Here is a 21,834-nt window from a genome sequence, read left to right as displayed (position 1 = left end):
TTCCACATCTACTATTCACCTCACTGGGTGTTCTGGAAACGGCATAGAGTAGCATTGCTTGCTTGTTTTTGTACATCCCCTTGTAAGGTGTTGGCACTTACAAAAAATTATTTCTGTCTGTGCATCGATTTCATTATCCACTTATTTACTATTCCTCACCTTCAAGGCTTTCTTCACACGCACTTATTTGGCGACTTTTTGGGGAGTTTTTCTACAGACCAAGCCTGTAGAAAAACTGCATAAAACAGTGTCTATTGTCTTCTAATTGCTTGTAGCTATCTGTGTAGAGTTATTTTCTTAAACACTGTGTGAAACCAAAGTTAGGGTAAGTTCAGACAGGGTTTTTTGGACCAGAACCTGAAACAGAGGCCGCCTCAGGTTCCGGTCCAAAAAATGGATAGCCGCAGCTGAAAGCCGCTCCGGATTAGGTGCAATGAATGGGCCTAGTGAGGAGGAGGGAGTGAAGAAGGCACCTCGCTGCTTTTTACAGGAGCTGGCTTGTGCTCCTTGATTTCAATGGGAGCCGTCTTTTTGGTCAGTATTTTGAGGCGAATACGGCCTCAAAATCCTGACCAAAAACTCAGTGTGAACTTGCATGCAACAGTTTCTTCCATTGGGTTATAGTAGACAGTGTGGTGACTATGAATGTTTTCGAGCTGGGTACAATGGAGGTTCAGCAATTGCTCTGTATTACTAGTCACTCTAAGCTTGCATTCACACTTACCTCCTAGGTACACTGCCGTAGTATGAATAGTCCTAAAAGCTGCTGGCATGATTCCACATTTAAAGGGATTCTATCATCACTAAGTACATGTCGGAATACTCTGATCCACACCACTATTACTGAGAAATTTCTTCTTTTTTCAATATGTAAATGCCCCCTGTGCTGTCGGAAAACTTTCCAGCGACTCCACCATCTTCTTCTCTGCCTCTTCTTCCACGTCACTGTCTTCATCCAAAAGCACCGACTACACATGTCTGTTGGCCATCTTCCTGTGGCCTCTCCCGTTCAGCGTCATTGGAGAGTTTTCGGACAGCACAGGGTGCGTCCCCTGTTAATTCTTAAAACTCATTTACATAAGGAAGAAAGAAGATATTTCTCAGGAACGGTGACGCGGATCAGAATAATAAAGATAAGAGAAGAATAGCCTTTCTTAAGGATTTTCCGACATGTACTTAGTTAAAAAAGGGCTTCTAATGATAGAATCCCTTTAAGGCAGGGGTCTCAAACTCGCGGCCCCCTGAACAATTTTGTGCGGCCCGCACAAGCCTAGGGACGCCGGATCCAAGTTGAATCCGGACGTTTCACCATTTTGCCCACAGGCAGTTTTATATACTGCCGGAAAGCTGACAGTGCGCTGAGTTCAGCACACTGTCGGCTTTCCCGATGTGGGCCGAGTGTGAAAAGCTTACGGTCCGGTACCGTAGCTCTTCTATGGTCAGAAGAGCGTCTCTGACACTCAGTCAGAGACGTCCTTCTTCACAGCACAGCCAATCGCGCTGTGCTGTGAGAGCCGGGAGGAACGCCCCCTCCCTCCCTGATAATGCTCGTCTATGGACGAGTACTGCGAGCAGAGGGAGGGGGCGTTCCTCCCGGCTCTCACAGCACAGCGCGATTGGCTGTGCTGTGAAGAAGGACGTCTCTGACTGAGTGTCAGAGACGCTCTTCTGACCATAGAAGAGCTACGGTACCGGACCGTAAGCTCTTCACACCGGGCCCACATCGGGAAAGCCGACAGTGTGCTGAACTCAGCGCACTGTCAGCTTTCCGGCAGTATATAGAACTGCCTGTGGGCAAAATGGTGGAAGGTCCTCTTTAAACATTGAGGTGGAATGAAGGGGCTCATGACACTGGGCGCAGACGAAGGGAGGGGGGAGAACGGCATGACACTGGGGCAGAAATGGAGGAACATGAATCTGGGGGCAGAGATGGGGGGGACATGAAACTGGGGGCAGAAATGGAGGGACATGAATCTGGGGGCAGAGATGGGGGGGACATGAATCTGGGGGCAGAGATGGGGGGACATGAATCTGGGGGCAGAGATGGGGGGACATGAATCTGAGGGCAGAGATGGGGGGACATGAATCTGGGGGCAGATGAAGGGTGTATATGTAACTGGGGGAAAGATGGAGGGGGGACATATAGTTTACGGGTGACTGTAGGAGGATTATACAGTGTGGGGGCACATGAAAAATGAATGGGCGGAGTCAACATAAAAGTGGGTGGAGCTAAATTTGCCGCGGTGCGGCCCGCCGACTGGCTGGGATCTTGCTCTGCGGCCCACATGCTGAGTTGAGTTTGAGACCCCTGCTTTAAGGTATAGGGGATCTGATCATTTGCATTCATATACATCTGGTTATATGCGTTTTGTTTTGTTTTTTTAATGAAATTAGAAACGTTGCTCTGCTTCTTTTTTCTCTTTGACAGTGCCAGACACGTTTATGGCTTTTGTTTGGTACTTCATCTCCACCAGCTATATTGGTAATCCTGCTTAGTATATTAGGCACAGGTCTCTTAGCCCCATAAGTAAGGGGCACACTTCTCTATGAGCAGTGGACATCAGATTTTCATATATGTTCCATTGTGTTTACTTCCTCTCTGGTAAGAAACAAATGATCCCGAGTTATTGCTTCTATTCATTCACTCAGACAACAGACTGTACATTATTGTTCATCGGTAATGGTTTTCTTATTGATTTGCATTTGTAATGACCATATACATCATCAGTGCCAGGAGAACAGGAGCCAGGTAGGTATCTGCCCTGGATCTGATAGAGCTGTGGGTTCTATATATTATGATGAACATAACCTAATAACTTACTACGTCTGTAAATAATGATGTCTAACATCATCTTATAGTCTCTCTATACGAGAGCTGCATGAAGGTAAATCACTTTATAAGTTCTGTACTTTACTTATCCTTCAGTGCGCTGAATTCAGTCCGCTTTCTAGCGGTATATAAAACCGGATGTTCCCCAGATGGTGAAAGGTCCTTTTTAAAGTTAGCAAGCACAGTGCAGAAGGAACAATGTAACAGTTCTTTGGCAGAAGAAAGGCCTGCACCAAATATCTGCGCCATTAAGGCTGGGCAATTATCAATTGGGCATTTTACTTCAATTACGATTAATAGTGATTATTTAAGCCAAGCCCCTTTTAAAGTATGAGTATGAGTTGGGTGAACATTGCAAGATTTGTTTGGTGGTTTGATTCAGACCAATGCATTTGCTCCAGAAATGCTATTATATTTAGAGGAGGCCCATGGAAAACGGTGTTAACCTCCCTTGGGCCCCAGCACTGCTCCTGTTCCGTGTCAGGCCAGCTAAAGACGTCAGCAACCACTGAGGCCTGTGATTGGACATCAGTGCTAGGTGACACAAAGGCACAAGTGTGACAACGTCATGATGCTTTTATCTTTGTGTCACAATGCCAAGTGCCGTTGAAGCCGAGTTACAGTCCCTGATGTTGTTCAGGATTCTGAATGACGATGAAGACCAGTGCCGGATCACAGTGGAAATGTTTGCTCACCTTCCATGTGCCTCTGCTAGTTATACTCTGGCATCTGAAGAGATTAAAAATTACATTGGTTATCCAGATTGACTGACAATTTTGGTTATTGCCCATCTCTAGACCACATTTACACCTATTCACCTGGGTTTGGGCGATTACCCCCCCCCCCCTCCCCCCCAAGTTTATGCATGGGCAATTCTCAAAGTTCAGTGAGCGGCCATTGTGAGAAAGATTCAGATATATTTGATGCAGACTTCCTTGTCCTACCAGCTGACTATTAAAGGGGTTGTGCAGGATAAAAACTAATCCCTATTTAAACACCCTCCCCGACGCCTACTTTGTAAAGAACATAATTTATCAAAAATGAGGGTTTTTTTGTTTGTGTTTCTGAAGCACCAGAGACATTTGCTGGTTATTCGGTGGTGATCTGTTTCCCTTCTTCTGGAATCAGAACGTCACTACTACTCTTCCCCCCCCCCCCCTCCTCTCCCCATCCTCTCAATCATACTTGCCTATCTTCCTGTAGTTGTAGTGATGCTCTAAATAAAATCCCATTCTCTTTGCTAATACTGTAAAATACCAAGTTCTATTCTGCAATGGCTGGAAACTGATTCTGCTACATGTGGCCTTTAGGATGAAGCTCCATGTTACGAAAACACTGCATTTTATAGTACCTACAAAATAAAACCCTAAAACAGAATATGGTCAACTTACCGAACGTGCACGGTGGGCGGTCATTCAGGGTCCAACGTCAATCTTCAGCCACGCCTCCTCTTCCAGCGATGTCCTGTCTAACTAGTGAACTGACATTGGTAAAAAATGGTGCGGGTGCATGCGCAGTAACATGCTGCTTCTACTACTGCCGTTTTTGTATCAGTCAGTTCGCGAGTTAGACGTGACGCGAGGACATCGCTGGAAGAGGAGGCGTGGCTGAAGATGACGTCGGATCCTGAATGCCCGCTTGCCCCCGTGCACGTTTGGTAAGTTTAACATATTCTGTTTTAGGGTTTTATTTTAAAACGGGGGGAGGGTAATTTAATATTACTTTACCGATGCCTGAATAGCCTTTATAAAGGCTATTTAGGCATATGTGGGGCTCTATCTGCATGATTTTGCTGATAGAGCCCCCTTAAGGGGTTTGTACAGGATAAATACAAAGCCCTGGGGGCCTCAGTTCAGGTGGTGCATTCCACATTTCCACAGGTACTGAATCAGAAGTGCTGAACGTCATGTGACTGCTGCGGCCAATCATTTTCTTCAGCGGTTATCTGTGCTAATGTCACATGTGGCCACCCCTGGGTTCTTCATTTAGGCTAAGTTCCACTCTGCAAGTTTGTCCTTATTGTGGACATCCTATAGTGTGAGACTTTTCTGCATCGTGGGAATAGGATTTATTTAAATCGCATCCACTTCGTCTGTACTGTACTCTGTAGCCAGTATTTTTATTTTTTAATATTCTCCTTTGTATCTATGTATTGATTTCTATAATATGGGGGCTATACCTACTGAATAGAAGTCAGGTATGGCAGAATGTGGCAATATGACTCCCTGGAAGGAGACTTTTCCCTGATCCGCTCATCATTGCTGGCTGGCTATTTTGTCCTATACTAAGGTATCACTAAGCACATTTATTTATTTATTTATTTATTTATTTATTTATTTATTTTTTAAATAAACGAGTCCACAGCTTTGTATCACTAGCTCCCTCCATGCGCTGCCTGAGAGAATTGGAGCCAGAGGTGTGTTCCCTTATCTATTGAGTTAAAGGGGTTGTCCCATAGCAAGGATCCTATCTATACTGCTAGTTTATGTAGATTTAAGACTTTTTCTAAATACATTGCTTTATCAAAACTGCTTTGTTTGACCGCTATCTTAATTTATTCACTTCATTGTTTACACTGCGTTTCTATGACCAGGGGCTTATCTGCTCAGTACCTCAGTGATGTAGCTGCCTGCTCACAGGGGGAAGGGAGGGGCTGAGTGCTGGGAGCAGCTCGGAGCTCTGTATGTCTGACAAGTAGCGGAGCTCCGGTTTAATTGAATTTGGCTGATAAGGGCTGAGATGAAGAGTCTGTTAACTCTGTATGTATGTAATGCAAGCTGACTCAAATAGCTCTGCTATATCAGCTTCACACTGTGGTAACGCACTTAAAACCAATCCCTCATTACTGACTGCACACATAGCAGAGCAAGTGAAACCCCGCCAACTAATGTGCAGAGAAAACCCGAAAGTGAAGAGAGCACAGAGCCCTGCAGGCTGCAGAACAACAGTTATGGGAATACCCCTTTAATGTGTTTGGCTGGCTTCTGGCACTATGGGAAGGTCATTTTACCTAATGGATGATGTGGATAGTCACTAGGATACTGTGTGCCGCTTATTATAGGGTTAAGATCTCAGGCCCTTCATTACAGGATCCACATCCTCGCTCTTTCATGTGTTTGTGAAGCTTCATTCCAGTAAGTAAGAACAGAAGCCTGACGTCACTGCCCTCCTTCTTGTATGAAGACTCCAGTTACATTGGTTTGGGGGTGAGAACCCGCATCAGCACGTTTAACACATTACTGCTGCTAGCTGTCTCTGCTCATGTTTTCCTTATTGTTGGAAGGACTAGCTCGTTGTACCATCCTTCTCCAGCTCCCCCATCTTGAAATAATAGAATCACCACAGCTCAGAATAGTTCAAATATATAGAGACAAAATTGTCTTCTCTGTTCGCATCTTAAGCAAAATTGACTTTTGGCCGAACCTCCTTTGTTGGGAATCAGGCAGCTAACTGTTGTAGACAGAGCCTTTCTGACAATATCGACGGGGAGGGGTGAGGAGGACGGGACACACTGATTCTCCACACCCAGTAATTTACTTCTTACCCTCTACATTCACAACATATACATGCTTGGTCGTGCCGAGTGTCTATGGAGGAGTCAGAAGTATTAGCTGAGCATTCAGCCAGCAGCTGCACAAGCTTGTATGGAGTCTTTACATAAAAATAACTCAGGTAAATGGGTCTCATGACTGGTTGCAGGATCTAAATAGTTATACATTTCCCAGGGCAAGCAGCAGACTTCTGAAAGTTGCTCCGATTGTGACTAGAGAAAAAAAAAACAGAAAGTCAAGATTTGCATAAAGACTAGTGAGCAGAGTATTGTAGTGTACTATATATTTCTGCTTACCGTCTTCTCATGCCCACAGACTGATGTTGGTCTTGTGTTTGGTTATTTGGAGATGTATAATTTGGGGAGTTGCGTCATTTGTTATATATGAAACAATACAATGTAGCAGGTCTTCCTGGATTTGGAGGGATTTGCTGTGCGGATGGAAAACTTAAAGCCAGAAATCTCCAAATTGGGCTATTAGGATTCATTTTAGTACCTGTGCTGGATGTTTGCAGAGTGTAAGGATGACCGGAAGAGTCGTGACGAATTTGTCATTAGCTATTTGAGGGGTTTCTGTTCAATTTTGTGACAGATTCTGGCATATAACAGAAAAAGCGCTACCTGCTTGTTTTCACTTCAAAATAGTGGGCAAAATAAGTTAGTGAGATCTGTCGGGCAAAATTGGTATGTGTCATGTGATAGCCATAACATTGTTGTTCCTATTCACTGACAGCAAGCAGATATCTTAAAATGGTGAGTAACTGAAATAAAAACTGTTTTAGAAAGTTGTAGTATGAGAACCCCCTATAGCAGACGTCCTAAACCGGTTTGGTAGAAACTTTGTAGCTTTTGTTTTTTCGCATATGTTCTCCAGATGTCTTGAAAGTTGTTTTTAGGATGGAGACTCTTCAGACAGCATCATGATATTTTGAGATGACTGTTCAGAAGATGGGGGATGTCACTGCATATTGACTATAGTTACCTGTTTTTTTTTGTTTTTGTTTTTTTTTTTTTTGTAGATTGTGAGCCCACACAGAGCTCACAATGTACATTTTTCCCTATTGGTGCTCGTTCACATCTGCGCCCGGGAGTCCGTTCTGCAGGTTTCCTGCACAAGGGGAGGTGATGAAACATAAACAGTGTTGCTCGTCTCTCCTGGGCTCCGGCTCACTGTTATCTTTGGCGCCTCTGCCTGATATCAGACAGAATCACAGTCAAGTGGCGTCATGGCACAGATGCACGCCACTTGACCCGCAGAGGCATGTGATTCTGCCTTCTGTCAAACAGAAGCCCAGAAAATGGCAGGTATTCACGCTGGAGCCCAGGAGTGGTGAGTAACACTTCCCTGGGCCTCTGCTCATTATAACAGTAGTTTTGGTTTGGCCGTATTTGGTCTGACCAAAACTACAGCAAGGCTCGCCCAGCTCATACTCTTATTGTAAAAGGGGCATTACATAAATAATTACCATTAATTGTGCTAGAGGTAAAATGCTCGAGTAATTGCTCAGCCCTATACTTTAGCAGATCCAAGTTGCTTGCTTAATTTCTTCTTTAAGATATCTCAAGTAAAAATGAAACTATTACAGCATATACACACCCCGAAAGAGAATTTCTCCCTGAAACAAATCTGTCCGTTAAAAGTAAAACTCCTTGGTTGCCTCCTGCTTGCTAATGTTACTACATATTCTATATAGCCACTTCTTGCTGAGTGGAACCCATTAATAGTTGCCATTACAGTGTTTGTAGAGTTGTCACCTGGCTTTACACAGTCTCCAAATCATATATAAAGCTACAGTGTCTTCTTATTGTATTGAGTCTGGGCAGTATTTGGTAAAACCTAATGGCATTGGCAGTGAAAATCCAGCATCTACATATGTAAGACAGCAGCCTCGGGTCCTGTAGGTGCAGATCATTCTGATTTCCTACCTCTGTTTTATGCCTATAACTTCTGGAAATGATTCTAATCTCTTTGCAGATATGGAGCATCTCGTACGAGGCCCTGGAATTTGGAATTACACGGCGATGTGGGATAATACTTTGGACAGCGGTCAGGCAGAATGTCTGAGTGACTGACGACATGGGTGTGAATGCGTCAAGCTACCCCCACTCGTGTTCCCCAAGGGTAGGGGGAAACTCACAAACGCAGCAGACATTTATAGGTAAAGTATCATATTTTGTCTTCCATTGAAAAGAATAGGGATCCTGTATGCACAGCATGTAATGTAATGCCAGTGCTGGAAATTTCTAAAATGTTGACATAGGTGTATGAAAATCCACACTTGAAATACCACTGATAGATCCAGAATTTTTTTTTTTTTTTAAAGGGACACGTAACTTTCATCAAGCCTTGGTTTATTCTGCTATTACATGTGTACTAATTCCTTTGATGTTTGCATTTATGGGCCGGGAAGTCCAACTGTTCTGAGATGATTAATGGGGAGTGTTTAAAAATCTCTGCCCTCAAGATCACATCCTTATAAATGATTGTTGTCCTTTAAATTGAGATGTAGTATAATATTTGAGTGCACTCCTTATTCCCTGCTTCCCCAAGGTGCCAGTAAAGTGGCTAGAATAAAGTCCAGTACATATGCAGCCTTCTGTAGGAGCAAAGTTTTTACAAGTGTCCTTTTTTTTTTTTATTTTCTTCTCTTAGGAACATCCTCATACTCTCACCAAGGATATGGCTATGACTCTAAGTTATATAGCCTTGAACATGGCCACGAAAAACCACAAGACAAGAAAAAGAAAACCTCTGGCCTCGCCACGCTGAAAAAGAAATTTATTAAGCGGCGGAAGTCAAGCAGGTCAGCGGATCATGCCAAGCAGATGAGAGAACTGCTGTCTGGTTGGGATGTCCGAGATGTCAACGCACTCGTGGAGGAATACGAAGGGACAGCGGCCTTAAAGGAACTCTCTCTGCAGGCTAACGTGGCACGTCCAGAGGCTAGGACTTTACAGAAAGATATGGCTGACCTTTATGAATACAAGTATTGTACAGATGTGGATCTCATATTCCAGGAGACATGCTTTCCAGTGCACCGTGCCATATTGGCAGCAAGGTGTCCTTTCTTTAAGAAGCTGCTCTCATCATCTCCGGAGTATGGGGCGGAAATAATCATGGATATCAATACCGCTGGTATCGACATGCCAATGTTCTCCGCCTTATTACACTATCTGTACACTGGGGAGTTTGGCATTGAAGACTCCAGGTTCCAGAACGTGGATATACTTCTGCAACTCAGTGAGGAATTTGGTACACCAAACTCGTTGGACTTTGACATGCGTGGGCTCTTTGACTACATGTGCTACTACGATGCGGTGCTTAGCTTTTCCTCTGACTCTGAATTGGTTGAACAGTATGGAGCTCAAAGTTGCTTGGAGGAGGAACTCCGAGCTCACAAAGCAATCCTCTCTGCGCGTTCTCCATTCTTCCGCAACTTGCTGCAAAGGCGAATACGAACTGGGGAGGAGATAACAGACCGGACATTAAGGACTCCAACAAGAATCATTTTAGATGAATCCATAATACCAAAAAAATATGCAAAAGTCATTTTGCATTGCATGTACACGGATGTTGTGGACCTATCCTATGTCTTGCACTGTAGTCCATCCATTGGGAGTCTGAGCGAAGTGCAGGCTCTGGTAGCAGGAAAGCCAAACATGACCCGGCCGGAAGAAGCAATGGAGCTCTACCACATAGCACTGTTCCTAGAGTTTAATATGCTTGCACAAGGTAGGCAAATGACAATGGTTGTGCAAAGCTGCTAACCACAATGTGTTTTCAAAACGTCTATACAACATCTGTTACAAAACAAAAAATTTTTTATTTTTATTTCAATAAAGCCTAGCTCTCAGACAACTCAGGGAGGTGGAGACAGAGCCTTTCACATTTCAGCCATGATGTAAAATGAATCCAACCAACTGGCATTTTTTAATAGATGTGAGGGCGGGTTCACATCTTTGCCCCAGTCTCTGCTTTCAGGTTTCCGTTGATGCTGATGTCAACCGGCTCTAATTTACTTTTCAATTTTGAGTCACTGGAGTACAGGGGCTCCTTCAGACATCAGGACAGATTTCCTTTCATTTTCAGCATTGTTGTACTGGTTGGGTTGTGAGGAATGGACCTAATAAGTGGATAGTCTATAGCTTTGAACTATAACGCAAGATCAAATAGGATGCTTATTTCTTCAGCGTAACAATGGGAGGCAGAATCTGCTGCTTGTTTGTTTTGTTTTTTTTATTTCTGGTGTGGGGGACTCTGCAGCAAAATCAGCGAAAAATTCCATCATGTGAATGGGCACAAGGGTTACCTACAGGATCCATACAGGATAAGTAAAATAAAGTATAAACTTGGCGACTCCCCCTGCAAGATAGTAAGTGTAGCTAGTGAGTATAATACAGGATGTACCTAAGGATCAGTACAAGATAAGTAATATATAGATATATGTATAATGTAGTGACTCCTTCAGCAGAATAATGGGTGAAGCTCAACAATATAATAGAATGTAACTCAGGGTCATTAGAGGTGAAGTAATGTATTAAAGGGGTATTCCCATCCCAAGGACCCTATCGATACTGCTAGCTTATGAAAATTGTACAGTTTTCCTAAATATATTGTTTTAGCAATGCTGCTTTGTTTTTCTGCGATGTGACAATATTCCTCTAATAGTTTACACTGCGTTTCCTTAGTCATACCTGTGTGACAAGACAGGACAGATAACATCACTCCCTGCTCTCACTGTTACCTACAGCTCTGCGTTCAACTAATTGTAGTTTGCTGATAAAACATTCTGTTATCATTCTATGGAAATACACAAATAAGAGTCCGTTGTATAGAAAGATGTGGATATTATTTGATCAAATTTATATTCATTTCTATTAATCATAAATATTGTAGATCATGTAGAGGAAGGCAAAAACGGAACGCAGTGCGCTCCTGGTTGGAACCGTAGAATAGTAGATTAGTTCAGCATGACCCCAAATTTCCTCAAAAACTGGTGGACCCTGTTCCCGGTAAGGGCTAAATCTTTGTAGCAACGGCAAAGGTAATCTGAAATGGGGATTGCATCCAGCTGGTTTACAGTCTGTCCCAAGGACTGTGGTTACTGTAGTAGTATAAGGGTGGAGGCCAAGCCTCCAGGTAGCCAAAACTAGGGATTGCCCTTCTCCCAACTCAAATAACCAGATATCCAATTGGAAAAAAATGATTGCGAAGAGGGAATGGTTCAACGTTTATTGAGATTATGCGTTTCGGGGTGTTGCTAAGTTTAACAAAAACCTGCACCCCTTCATCAGATCTCTATAGTGGTTGTAGGCTCTCCTATTCATGTGATTAGAGCAGTGCAGCATCCCTGTCCACTACTGCACAGTGTGGGTTCTGGGGAAGAATAGGAGAGCTGGCACATGTTCCCAGTCCCCTGCTGTAACGTTCTTCTCCCCAAGGTCACCAGTAGTGCTGATCTGTGCTGGGGTTTCTATGGATAAGTCATCAATGTGAAAAAAATCTTTTTGTAGCTGGACAACCCCCTTTTAACGTTTCTAATAAGAGATATGGATATAGCTGCAAAAGAGAATTGTAACGCCATTGGGGCTATGCGTTGATGGTATTGCAGCAAGAGAACAAGGCTTTGGTGTGACAGATTTATCTGTGGTGTCCATATAGTCAGTGAGCACATATGGGAGTGATTGACTTGTAGTCTTCACAGCTCAACCTCGCACACAGCTAGCAGCAGACAGGACAAGGAAGCAGACACAGCCAAATAAACAAATGTCTGCTTCTGAATGGCTCTTGTTTGTAGCGCAAGCAGAATTTTATGTAACCTGCAACTCTTGTTGTATGTTTTTCATAAAAATCCTGCTTTGCTTTTAAATAACCTATTACGTCTTTTCATAATATATTTCCAATATAAACTCCAGGACTGAAATCTATGCTGGTGGTGATGCAAAAAAAAAAAAAAATTATAGGCATGCAAATTCACATTATAACGCAGTTAGTCGTAATCCAACCTCCTTTTACACATATCCACAGAAGTCTTGGAAGCTGATGTCTGGGCTATTGTATGCAGCTTATGTTTAATTCCTGAGGCCTGACCCAACTACTGTAAGCATTGGGAAGGTATCTGCTTTGTCCGCCATTGATAATGCATTTCCTGGAGTGCTGCTCTACGTGTTTCCAGAGCTTGGCTAAGGGTGAAGCGTCAATATCTAGTTGTGGGCCGAGCAGTTAGATATACATATTAAATAAATAAAATATATATATTAATATTATCCATGTGAAGTAGGTAAATGTGCTTTGTATGTTGTACTCCAGTCATTTTAGTCTTTTACGCGGCTAGAGTAAACACTACATCCCACCAACAATACATGAAAACAGAAATGTCTATTTTCAGATTTTGATGCAGCAGTGAAATGTATATGGAATTCTTAAAGAGGACCTTTCACCGATTTTGGCACAGGCAGTTCCATATACTGCTGGAAAGCTCACAGTGCGCTGAATTCAGCGCACTGTCGGCTTTCCCAAACTATGCCCCCTTGTAAAGAGCTATCGGTCCCGGTACCGTGGCTCTTTACTGTCAGAAGGGCGTTCCTGACAGTCAGTCAGGTACGTCCTTCTCCACAGCAGCTCCTATCGTGCTGTACAGTGTGAGCGGGGAGGAACGCCCCCTCCCCTCCTGATAATACTCGTCTATGGACGAGCACTGTGAGCAGAGGGAGGGGGCGTTCCTCCCCGCTCACACTGTACAGCGCGATAGGCGCTCCTGTGGAGAAGGACGTACCTGACAGACTGTCAAGAATGCCCTTCTGACTGTGAAGAGCTACGGTACCGAGACCGATAGTGCTTTACCCGGGGCACAGATCGGGAAAGCCGACAGTACACTGAATTCAGCGCACTGTCAGCTTTCCAGCAGTATATAGAACTGCTTGTGCCCCAAACCATGAAAGGTCCTCTTTAAGGCTGTAATGGGATTTGGGGATTTGTAGTTTTATCAGTGGAGCCACAAATTGGTGATTGCTACTGTATAGTACAATATTTTCTTTACTGAAGCTCACAGCATAGAGGAATTGTATTCTTTCCTGTCTTTCAGGCTGCGAGGACATCATTGCAGAGAGCATCTCTCTAGAAACTTTAATTGCCATCTTAAAATGGAGCTCGCAGCCCTATGGTTCCAGCTGGGTGTACCGCCAAGCATTGCACTTCCTGTGTGAGGAGTTCAGCCAGGTCATGACTTCAGACGTCTTCTATGAGCTTAATAAAGATCATTTGCTAAGTGTCATTCAGTCTGACTACCTGCAGGTAATACATAGTTCTGATTGCAATCTGGTGCCCTTCACCACCAACTTTAGACTTTTATGTCCGTAACAACTCTTTTTAACTAATCTGAAAATTCACCATACTTGTGAATAGATTGGGTTCCCATCTGTCAGGTATAGCTGGGGACACTGAGAAGAACATAGAAGTAGTTTTACTGCTTGTGTCTTGTATTGTAGTCTAGATGGTGGTTCACTGAGCACTTCTATTGGAACCAAAGTCTGCATTACTGCAGGGTGTCTCTTGGACAATGTAGAGCTGCTAGGTCTTTCTGTTTAACCATTTAGAAGTACAAGGTGTCCTAGCCCTAGGGATTACATGTTTCATCCAGTATTCCTGACGACAGATGTGATGTTTCTCAACTAACGTGCTTTTGCTTTCTTTTAAGGCAAGTGAACAAGATATTCTGAAATATCTCATAAAGTGGGGTGAATACCAGCTGATGAAGAGAATAGCAGATCGAGGTGAGATACTGCATGTGACATTCTGAATCCATGGTCCAGAAATTATTTTATCCTCTTTTAGGCCTGGACTGTGCTGAGACATTTTGTACTAAGTCATATCTATAGAGTAATTGCTCAGAAATCCTTATATGTAGCAATAAAAAAAAATAAATACTGATTTAAATTTTTTTTTTAATCTTCATTTTTAGTCATTCTAAGGGCTAGTTCACACCGGGGGGCGGTGGGCGGATTTTGGCACCGAGAGTGACGCGGGGAGCTGCCTCACTCTTGGGTCAAAACCCGCCTGCCACGACTGTCGCGGCTTCCCCCTCCGGAGTTGGCTCAAATGAATGGGCCAACCCCGGACGTTGCTGCCGCTAGGGACCGATGTGAACTGGCCCTTATACAACCTATAGACAGGGATTTCACACAGACTGTTTATCTGTGAATGAGTCAAAAATGGAAGTGTAGTCATAACTAGCCCTGAACTACTCTAAAACTTTTTTGTATTGCTCTTAATAACCAGCAAAATATCAGTCTTGCAGTTGTTATAATTTTTAATTAGGGCTTGGCAATGAAATGAATTTGATTATTTTGCCCTAGGCTAAGGCCCCATGAAGCGGGGCGCAGCAAAAAAAAATTGCTACAGGAAAACTGTGGCAGCAACACATTGCAGTTATTCCCGCAGCTCTTTTTACAGAAGTCCACAGAGGACTTTTGTGACTTTTATTTAAACTGCAATTGGTATACATCAGATTGGTAAGCTAGTCATGCCAACTACCCCATCCAGCAAAGTGATTGACCAAAAAATGTAAAAAGTCACAAACTTACTTTTGGAGCTTGACTCAAGAATTCTGGAGTGTATGGACACTCAGCTGCAATAGTGTGAAGAACTGTCGTCTTCTGACTCTTATTTTGTTCTCCAAACAGCTAATCGGTGGGGGTTGTCAGACTCCCATTGATCTGATATTAATGGTTTATCCTTGGGGTAAGCCATCTGTGTCAGCTTTTGAAGATACTTTTCCGTCATCTTATTTTACCAGTTGTGAAAAGGTTTTTTTCGCTTCTTGTGTTTCAGAGCCAAATCTCCTAAGTGGCACAGCACACAGTGTGAACAAACGAGGCGTAAAACGCAGGGACCTGGATGTGGAGGAGTTGCGGGAGATATTGTCTTCTCTTCTGCCTTTTGTCCGCATTGAACATATCTTGCCTATGAACAGTGATGTGTTGAGCGACCCTGTAAGTAATATTCAGTAAATTATTACAGAGTAGACTATTTGTTTTGTACAGAATTTAGTCAGCCCTCACATCTTATTTAGTTAAAAACCTCAGTGGAAACTTTAATTTCTTATTGCTAGTGTGTTGGATTAAAAACAAATAAGCTTTACAAAAGGATTTTTTTTTCTTTTAGGGCTAGTTCACACGTAGTTATTTGGTCTGGATTAAGACGCGGCCTCCGACAGACTCAGCTTTCCTCTCTGGACTAGGCCCGTATGAATGGGCCTAGTCCGCAGGGATTGTCTTGGCACAGACGCCGTGGCGGTTTCCGCATCAAGATAGGGGAGGTTGCGGAAAAATGAAATGACCAGCTCCCATTGAATTCAATGGGAAGCGTTTTTTTGGACCGGATTTTGACGCAGATTCCGGATTAGGTGTGAACTAGCCCTTAGAGTCCACAATATCTTGTTGGTGAATGTGGCATTCGTATGTTAAGTTACATTGCTAAACGCCTGAAAGCAAAATGTTCCATCATAACTTTCATTTTTACATTTGCAGATGAAGAGGGGTCTGATCAGCACTCCTCCAGCAGATATGTTGCCAACATCAGAGAGCGGGAAATCGAACTCTTGGTTACGCCAAAAAAATGCTGGCATTTATGTTAGGCCCAGACTGTTCTCACCATATGTAGAGGAAGCTAAGGTAACACTGGGCCTCAAAGGCAATCCTGACGCTTATTTATGCCTTGTTCACATTTGCAGAACCACTGAAGATTTATCAAGTAACTCCTGTGTGAAACTAAAACTGGACTCCAATTAATTTGTTGTAACAAACTATCAGGAAAGGAAAATGATGTGCTGTTGATGTATTTATTTCACAATGGATTTCTTAGAATGGTTACATTTGTAGTGGCCTCTTAGCTGTGAGATGTATTCGGGCTACGCAGGTTTTCAATATCTGTGTATTCCTATTCCCTGTTAGCTGTTGCAGAATGACTGACTGGATTTATTAGATTTTTTTTTCCTCTTGCAGTCTGTGCTGGATGAAATGATGGTGGAGCAGACGGATCTGGTTCGTTTGAGGATGGTTCGAATGTCCAATGTTCCTGACACATTGTACATGGTTAACAACGCCGTGCCACAGTGCTGTCACATGATCAACCACCAGCAAATGAACAGCAGCCAGACCAGCCCTCCCACTGTTGTAGCAAATGAAATTCCAGGTGATTACTTATCTCATCATGTATATAATAGGGTCCTTCTAAAAAAAAAAAAAAAAAAAAAAAATCTAGTAACACATTCTGCACACATAAGATACTTACATGGTTTAGTGACCAGTGGTCTGCATTGGGGTCTTGAGGTTAAATACAGCATGAAGTCTGTATGTTTTTTTTTTTTTGTTCTTGGAGGTCCCTACACTAAAGTTGCGATTTGATTTCTTATGTCATTGGTATGTATTTGTGACATAATTAAATTCAGTTTTAAGGTTTTGGGTCCCAAATTAAATTTTTTGTTTGTCTTGCCAGTTCCTCCCCTTGGAGTGGTGAAGGAGATGATTCGGCGCCTGCAGGAGCTTCGCCACACAGAGCAAGTTCAGCGCGCCTACGCCTTAAATTGTGGTGAAGGTGCTACTGTCAGCTATGAGATCCAGATTCGAGTATTGAGAGAGTTTGGGTTGTCAGATTCTGCGGCAGAACTGTTACAGGTAATTTTAAGAGTCCTATAGGTCTTAAGACATAGATATTAGAGATGTAGTTAACCCATACTTTGGTGAATGAGAAAGGGAGTTTGGACTGGTATTCTTGCCCCCTAATATCAAACATATCCATGGTTCCTATGGTTTCTCTAGGTGTGTTGGGATTCAAGAAAATTTGTTAAAATTGCTCACCAGGTGATATAGAACCCTGGTGTTCCTCCGTAAAATTAACTCCTCCATCTCTGATTGATGTTGGCACTGTGGTCTTTCCGATGGATTTATCTCCGACATATGGGTTACATGTCCACAAATTAGTCCCTTCTGGGAGGCGATCGAGAGGGGGATTAAGTCCATTTGCCATGTTGCATTGAAGTTACAACCCAAAACCATTCTGTTTTGGGGTGTCCTCCTGCACATATTTAATTCTTAAATGCACATTGCATCATACATCTTCTCGTTTATTTTTTATCTTTTTCTTCCTGGCATATATATGTGCTTAAAGAGGGCCTTTCACCTCCTGGGGCACATGCGGTTTTATATACTGCTAGAAAGCCTACAGTGCGCTGAATGCAGCGCTCAAGTCGGCTTTCACCTTCTGTATCCCCGGTGAAGAGCTATCGGTGCCAGTACTGTAGCTCTTCACTGTCAGAAGGACGTTTCTGATAGTCAGTCAGGAACGCCCCTCCTCACAGTAGCATCAGTTGCGTTGTACTGTGAGAGCGGTGAGGCGTCATGGCTGGGCAGTAAGCAATGCCCCCTCTCATGAATTCAGAACACCGTCTGCTTTCTAGAGGTGTGTTACACCGCATGTGCCCCAGGAGGTGAAAGGTCCTCTTTAAAACATACTTCCAGTTATAAACAACTTTGCAAAATGAATACTACAGGTGAAAACCTCCCCTCCAAAAAAAAAAAACCTCTGCAATATATCTAAGAAAATATGTTTCATTCTCTACTTTTAAAGCTGCTAATTACTCCATATCTGTCTATGAAGAGGGATAAAAAAATACATCCTATGTAATTGCTGCTACTCTGTACACTTTTAACATGGCTTTATTTGTAGAGAAGAGGCTACTGGTATACAGAACCTCTTTGTATGAGGCTAAAAACCAAGATAAGCAGTCAGATTGAAGATACGGAGCAGGAAAACTGCTTAGTAAGTGGAGAAGGAAACTGGTATTTTTAATAAGATGCATTAAAAGTTTCTCATTTTTACCTGTATTATTAATTTCTGAAAAGTTGTTTATAACTGGAGGTATGCATTAAATTTTCCTCTTCATATTTTTTAACTCTGTTTTTTAGAATCCACACAAGTTCTTCCCAGATGAAAGGTTTGGTGATGAAAGCCCTCTTCTGACCCTGCGCCAGTCTGGGAGATGTAGGATAAACAGCACCCCTGCTACGGAAACCATGTTTACGGACATAGACTCTTACGTGGCCTTCCATCCTCCATTGCCCCCTCCACCACCTCCTTACCACCCGCCAGCCACACCCATCCACAATCAGTTTAAAGTAGGCTGGAAGCACAGAGTGCCTAGCCAACATCCCTCCCGCTCCTTCTCCTACCCCTGCAACCATACAGTGTTCCACTCCAGGACCATTCCTAAAGCTACACCACCTTCCTACCTACCTGGTGTCAAAACGATCCCCCCTGATTGCACTAACAATACCGGCCTTGGAAGGCAGACAGTAGCAGCGGCAGCAGCGGCCGCCCTGGCAGCAGAACAGCAAGTGGTGAGTATTTGTTGTCTGGGAACTTCTTCCATCTGCATTGCTGTTGTGTATTCTTGGTGGGATTCGTTGAGATTTATCACTTTATGTAAATTCTTTGTATTGAGTGTTTTTGGATATTCTCAGGGCCGCCATCAGGAATTTTGCGGCCCCATACAGCCTAAGTGTCTGCCCGCCCCCCCCCCCCCGGCTGCCGCCATTTTAAAACTACTTTATTTTGTGACATACCAATTCTGTATTACATTTCCCTTTATTTAGCAGCATTACAAGGCTTCATCAGATTCTATTTGCAGGTATAATCTGCTACGTGTGACAGCGCCTATAGAGAGCCAACACCATTTATAAGAGCCCTCCTAATAAATCCTCAGGGCTTATTCACATTGCGTTTTTGGCCTCCCTTGCCGGGATACGTTGGTAACCAGTCAGAATCAGCTGTCAACTTATCCCTGCATGAAGAACTGGCCATTAAAAAAAAAAGGGGGCCCTGCAGTTCTCCGTGCAGGGATAAGTGGGGAGCTGATTGTGACTGGTTACCAACGTATCCCGTCAAGGGAGGGCAAAAACGCAACGTGAATACTCCTTTAAAGTGAAAGTCCCACCCCCAAACAGGCTGCTATGCTAGTAGCATAGCGGCCTACATCATTATTAATACAAAGCACACATACCTTTGGAGGTCTTGTGTGCTTTGTAGTTCTCCAGCTAAAAACTTATATATTATGTATTATTGCCCCAGTTCCCTCTCCGCAGTGCCGCACACCCGATGCCCCAACAATCCCCCCCCCCCCCCCCCCGTCCACCTTCTAACATCTTTCCACTGCCCCCTGTACCCATACCTCCCAACTTTTGAAGAACCAAAAGAGGGACAAAATGTGCGGCGCGCTTTGCGCGCCGCGGCAAATTTAGCCCCACCCACCGTTATGTTGACTCCACCCATTCTCATTAATTTTTCATGTTCCCGCACACAGTATAATCCTCCTACAGTCACCCGTACATTATATGTCCCCCCTCTATCTCTCCCCCAGCTTCATATACACCCTTCATCTGCACCCAGTTTCATGTCTCCCACCCAATCTCTGCCCCCAGATTCATGTCCGCCCATCCATTTCTGCCCCCAGTTTCATGTCCCCCCCCCTCCATCTCTGCCCCCAGTTTCATGTCCCCTCCATCTCTACCCAAAGATTCATGCCCTCCATCTCTGCCCCCATATTCATGTCCCCTCCATCTCTGTCCCCATATTCATGTCCCTCCATCTCTGCCCCCATTCATGTCCCCTCAATCTCTGCCCCATATTCATGTCCCCTCCATCTCTGCCCCCATATTCATGTCCCCTTCATCTCTGCCCCCATTGTCATGCCGTCCTCTCCATCTCTACCCCCATATTCATGTCCCTCCATCTCTGCCCCCATTGTCATGTCGTCCTCTCCATCTCTGCCCCCATATTCATGTCCCCTCCATCTCTGCCCCCATATTCATGTCTCCTCCATCTCTGCCCCCAATGTCATGCCGTCCTCTCCATCTCTGCCCCCATATTCATGTCCCCTCCATCTCTGCCCCCATTGTCATGCCGTCCTCTCCATCTCTGCCCCCATATTCATGTCCCCTCCATCTCTGCCCCCATTGTCATGCCGTCCTCTCCATCTCTGCCCCCATATTCATGTCCCTCCATCTCTGCCCCCATTGTCATGCTGTCCTCTCCATCTCTGCCCCCATTGTCATGCTGTCCTCTCCATCTCTGCCCCCATTGTCATGTCGTCCTCTCCATCTCTGCCCCCATATTCATGTCCTCTCCATCTCTGCCCCCAGTGTCATGCCGTCCTCTCTCTGCCCCCAGTTTCACGTTCCACATTACACTGACTGACTTACCTTCTCCTTCGTTCCCTCGCAGCTCTCTGCGCGCCTCTCTCTCACTGGCGCACAGTTATAGACGCGATGTGACGTCATCACATCGCGTCTACAAGCCAGTAGCGGAGGCGGCGAAGTGAGGAGCTGACACAGGTCAGCTCCTCGCTTCAGCCACATATGTGACAGGGAGAGAGGCGCGCAGCGGCGAAGCAAGGAGCTGACCTGTGTCAGCTCCTCGCTTCGCTGCTGCCGCCGGCTACTGGCTTTTAGACGCGATGTGATCACATCGCGTCTACAAGCCAGTAGCATCGGCGGCGGCGAAGCGAGGAGCTGACACGTCAGCTCCTTGCTTCAGCTGCATATGTGTCAGGGAGAGAGGCGCGCAGCGGCGAAGCGAGAAGCTGACCTGTGTCAGCTCCTTGCTTCAGCCGCGTATGTCTTCAACTCAGATCTGCGTCCTCTGGATGCAGATCTGAGTTGAAATAGGACATACAATGACTGCTACGGGCGCCAGGGGTCCGGCACACGGTGGTGGGCCAAAACCGGGCCCCTCCCATTTTTCAATTTGGCCGGGCCCCTGACGCCAGTACCAGTAGTACTGCCCTATCGGCGGCCCTGGATATTCTCCTGCCTTTCCTCATCTGCACGAATGATATGAGGGGTTATAATGGAGTGGTGGTCTAACATGAACATTGCCATGCCATTTAAAATCTAAGGGCATTACAGAAACTATTATGCTCTTCCAATCATTCAAGTAAGGTGGTGCTTTGGTACTTTTTGGTTCCTCCAATTCTAGTAGTTATTTGGGGGCCAGTGGTGAGATATAAAAAAATGTATCAGTACGTGTGTGGATAGGAAGTGGGACAAACTCATTGCCATGTTGTGACTGATATTCTATTGCCCTACTTAGTATGGTGCTGACTTTGTCAGTCTTCCTCTTGCTACTGTTTGAGTTGGCAGTCATAGAAACATTTCCACGCTATACCAATGAAACCTCTGTACCTTTCTATGCTCTGGTACACTATGGCAAACGGCTGATCGGAATGCTAGAAGTCTGACTATTGCCAATGTGATTTTGGTAAGGAAACGCCATCAATCTTGAAGTCCTGTACTACCTCTTTAAGGCAGAATGGTTCAATCTGCATATTTTACACGTAATACATTTTAAGAAAATTACATGCTTACATTTGTTTTTATCCAAAAATGGTGCCTCTGCAAC

At 44.2% G+C, this 21,834-nt stretch overlaps 1 protein-coding gene across 2 annotated transcripts in view; it reads left to right on the top strand.

Moving 5' to 3' along the window:
• BTBD7 (BTB domain containing 7) overlaps positions 1-21,834 on the top strand; it is a 36,618-nt gene that overhangs the window by 5,051 nt on the left and 9,733 nt on the right. The window contains exons 2-10 of one of the 2 annotated variants that reach the window (XM_075282424.1): positions 8,356-8,539; positions 9,034-10,113; positions 13,466-13,674; positions 14,078-14,153; positions 15,211-15,371; positions 15,909-16,052; positions 16,383-16,572; positions 16,876-17,054; positions 18,345-18,776. In XM_075282424.1, the coding sequence (XP_075138525.1) occupies positions 8,458-8,539; positions 9,034-10,113; positions 13,466-13,674; positions 14,078-14,153; positions 15,211-15,371; positions 15,909-16,052; positions 16,383-16,572; positions 16,876-17,054; positions 18,345-18,776 (2,553 nt within the window). In that variant the 5' untranslated portion in view covers positions 8,356-8,457. Of the gene's footprint in view, positions 1-8,355; positions 8,540-9,033; positions 10,114-13,465; positions 13,675-14,077; positions 14,154-15,210; positions 15,372-15,908; positions 16,053-16,382; positions 16,573-16,875; positions 17,055-18,344; positions 18,777-21,834 lie in introns of those variants that run through there. The other variant, XM_075282425.1, reaches the window with a different exon arrangement.

This window comes from Leptodactylus fuscus, chromosome 7 (genome assembly GCF_031893055.1).
Source record: "Leptodactylus fuscus isolate aLepFus1 chromosome 7, aLepFus1.hap2, whole genome shotgun sequence".
NCBI classification, from domain to species: domain Eukaryota; kingdom Metazoa; phylum Chordata; class Amphibia; order Anura; family Leptodactylidae; genus Leptodactylus; species Leptodactylus fuscus.
This window is presented reverse-complemented; position numbering and strand designations above follow the sequence as displayed.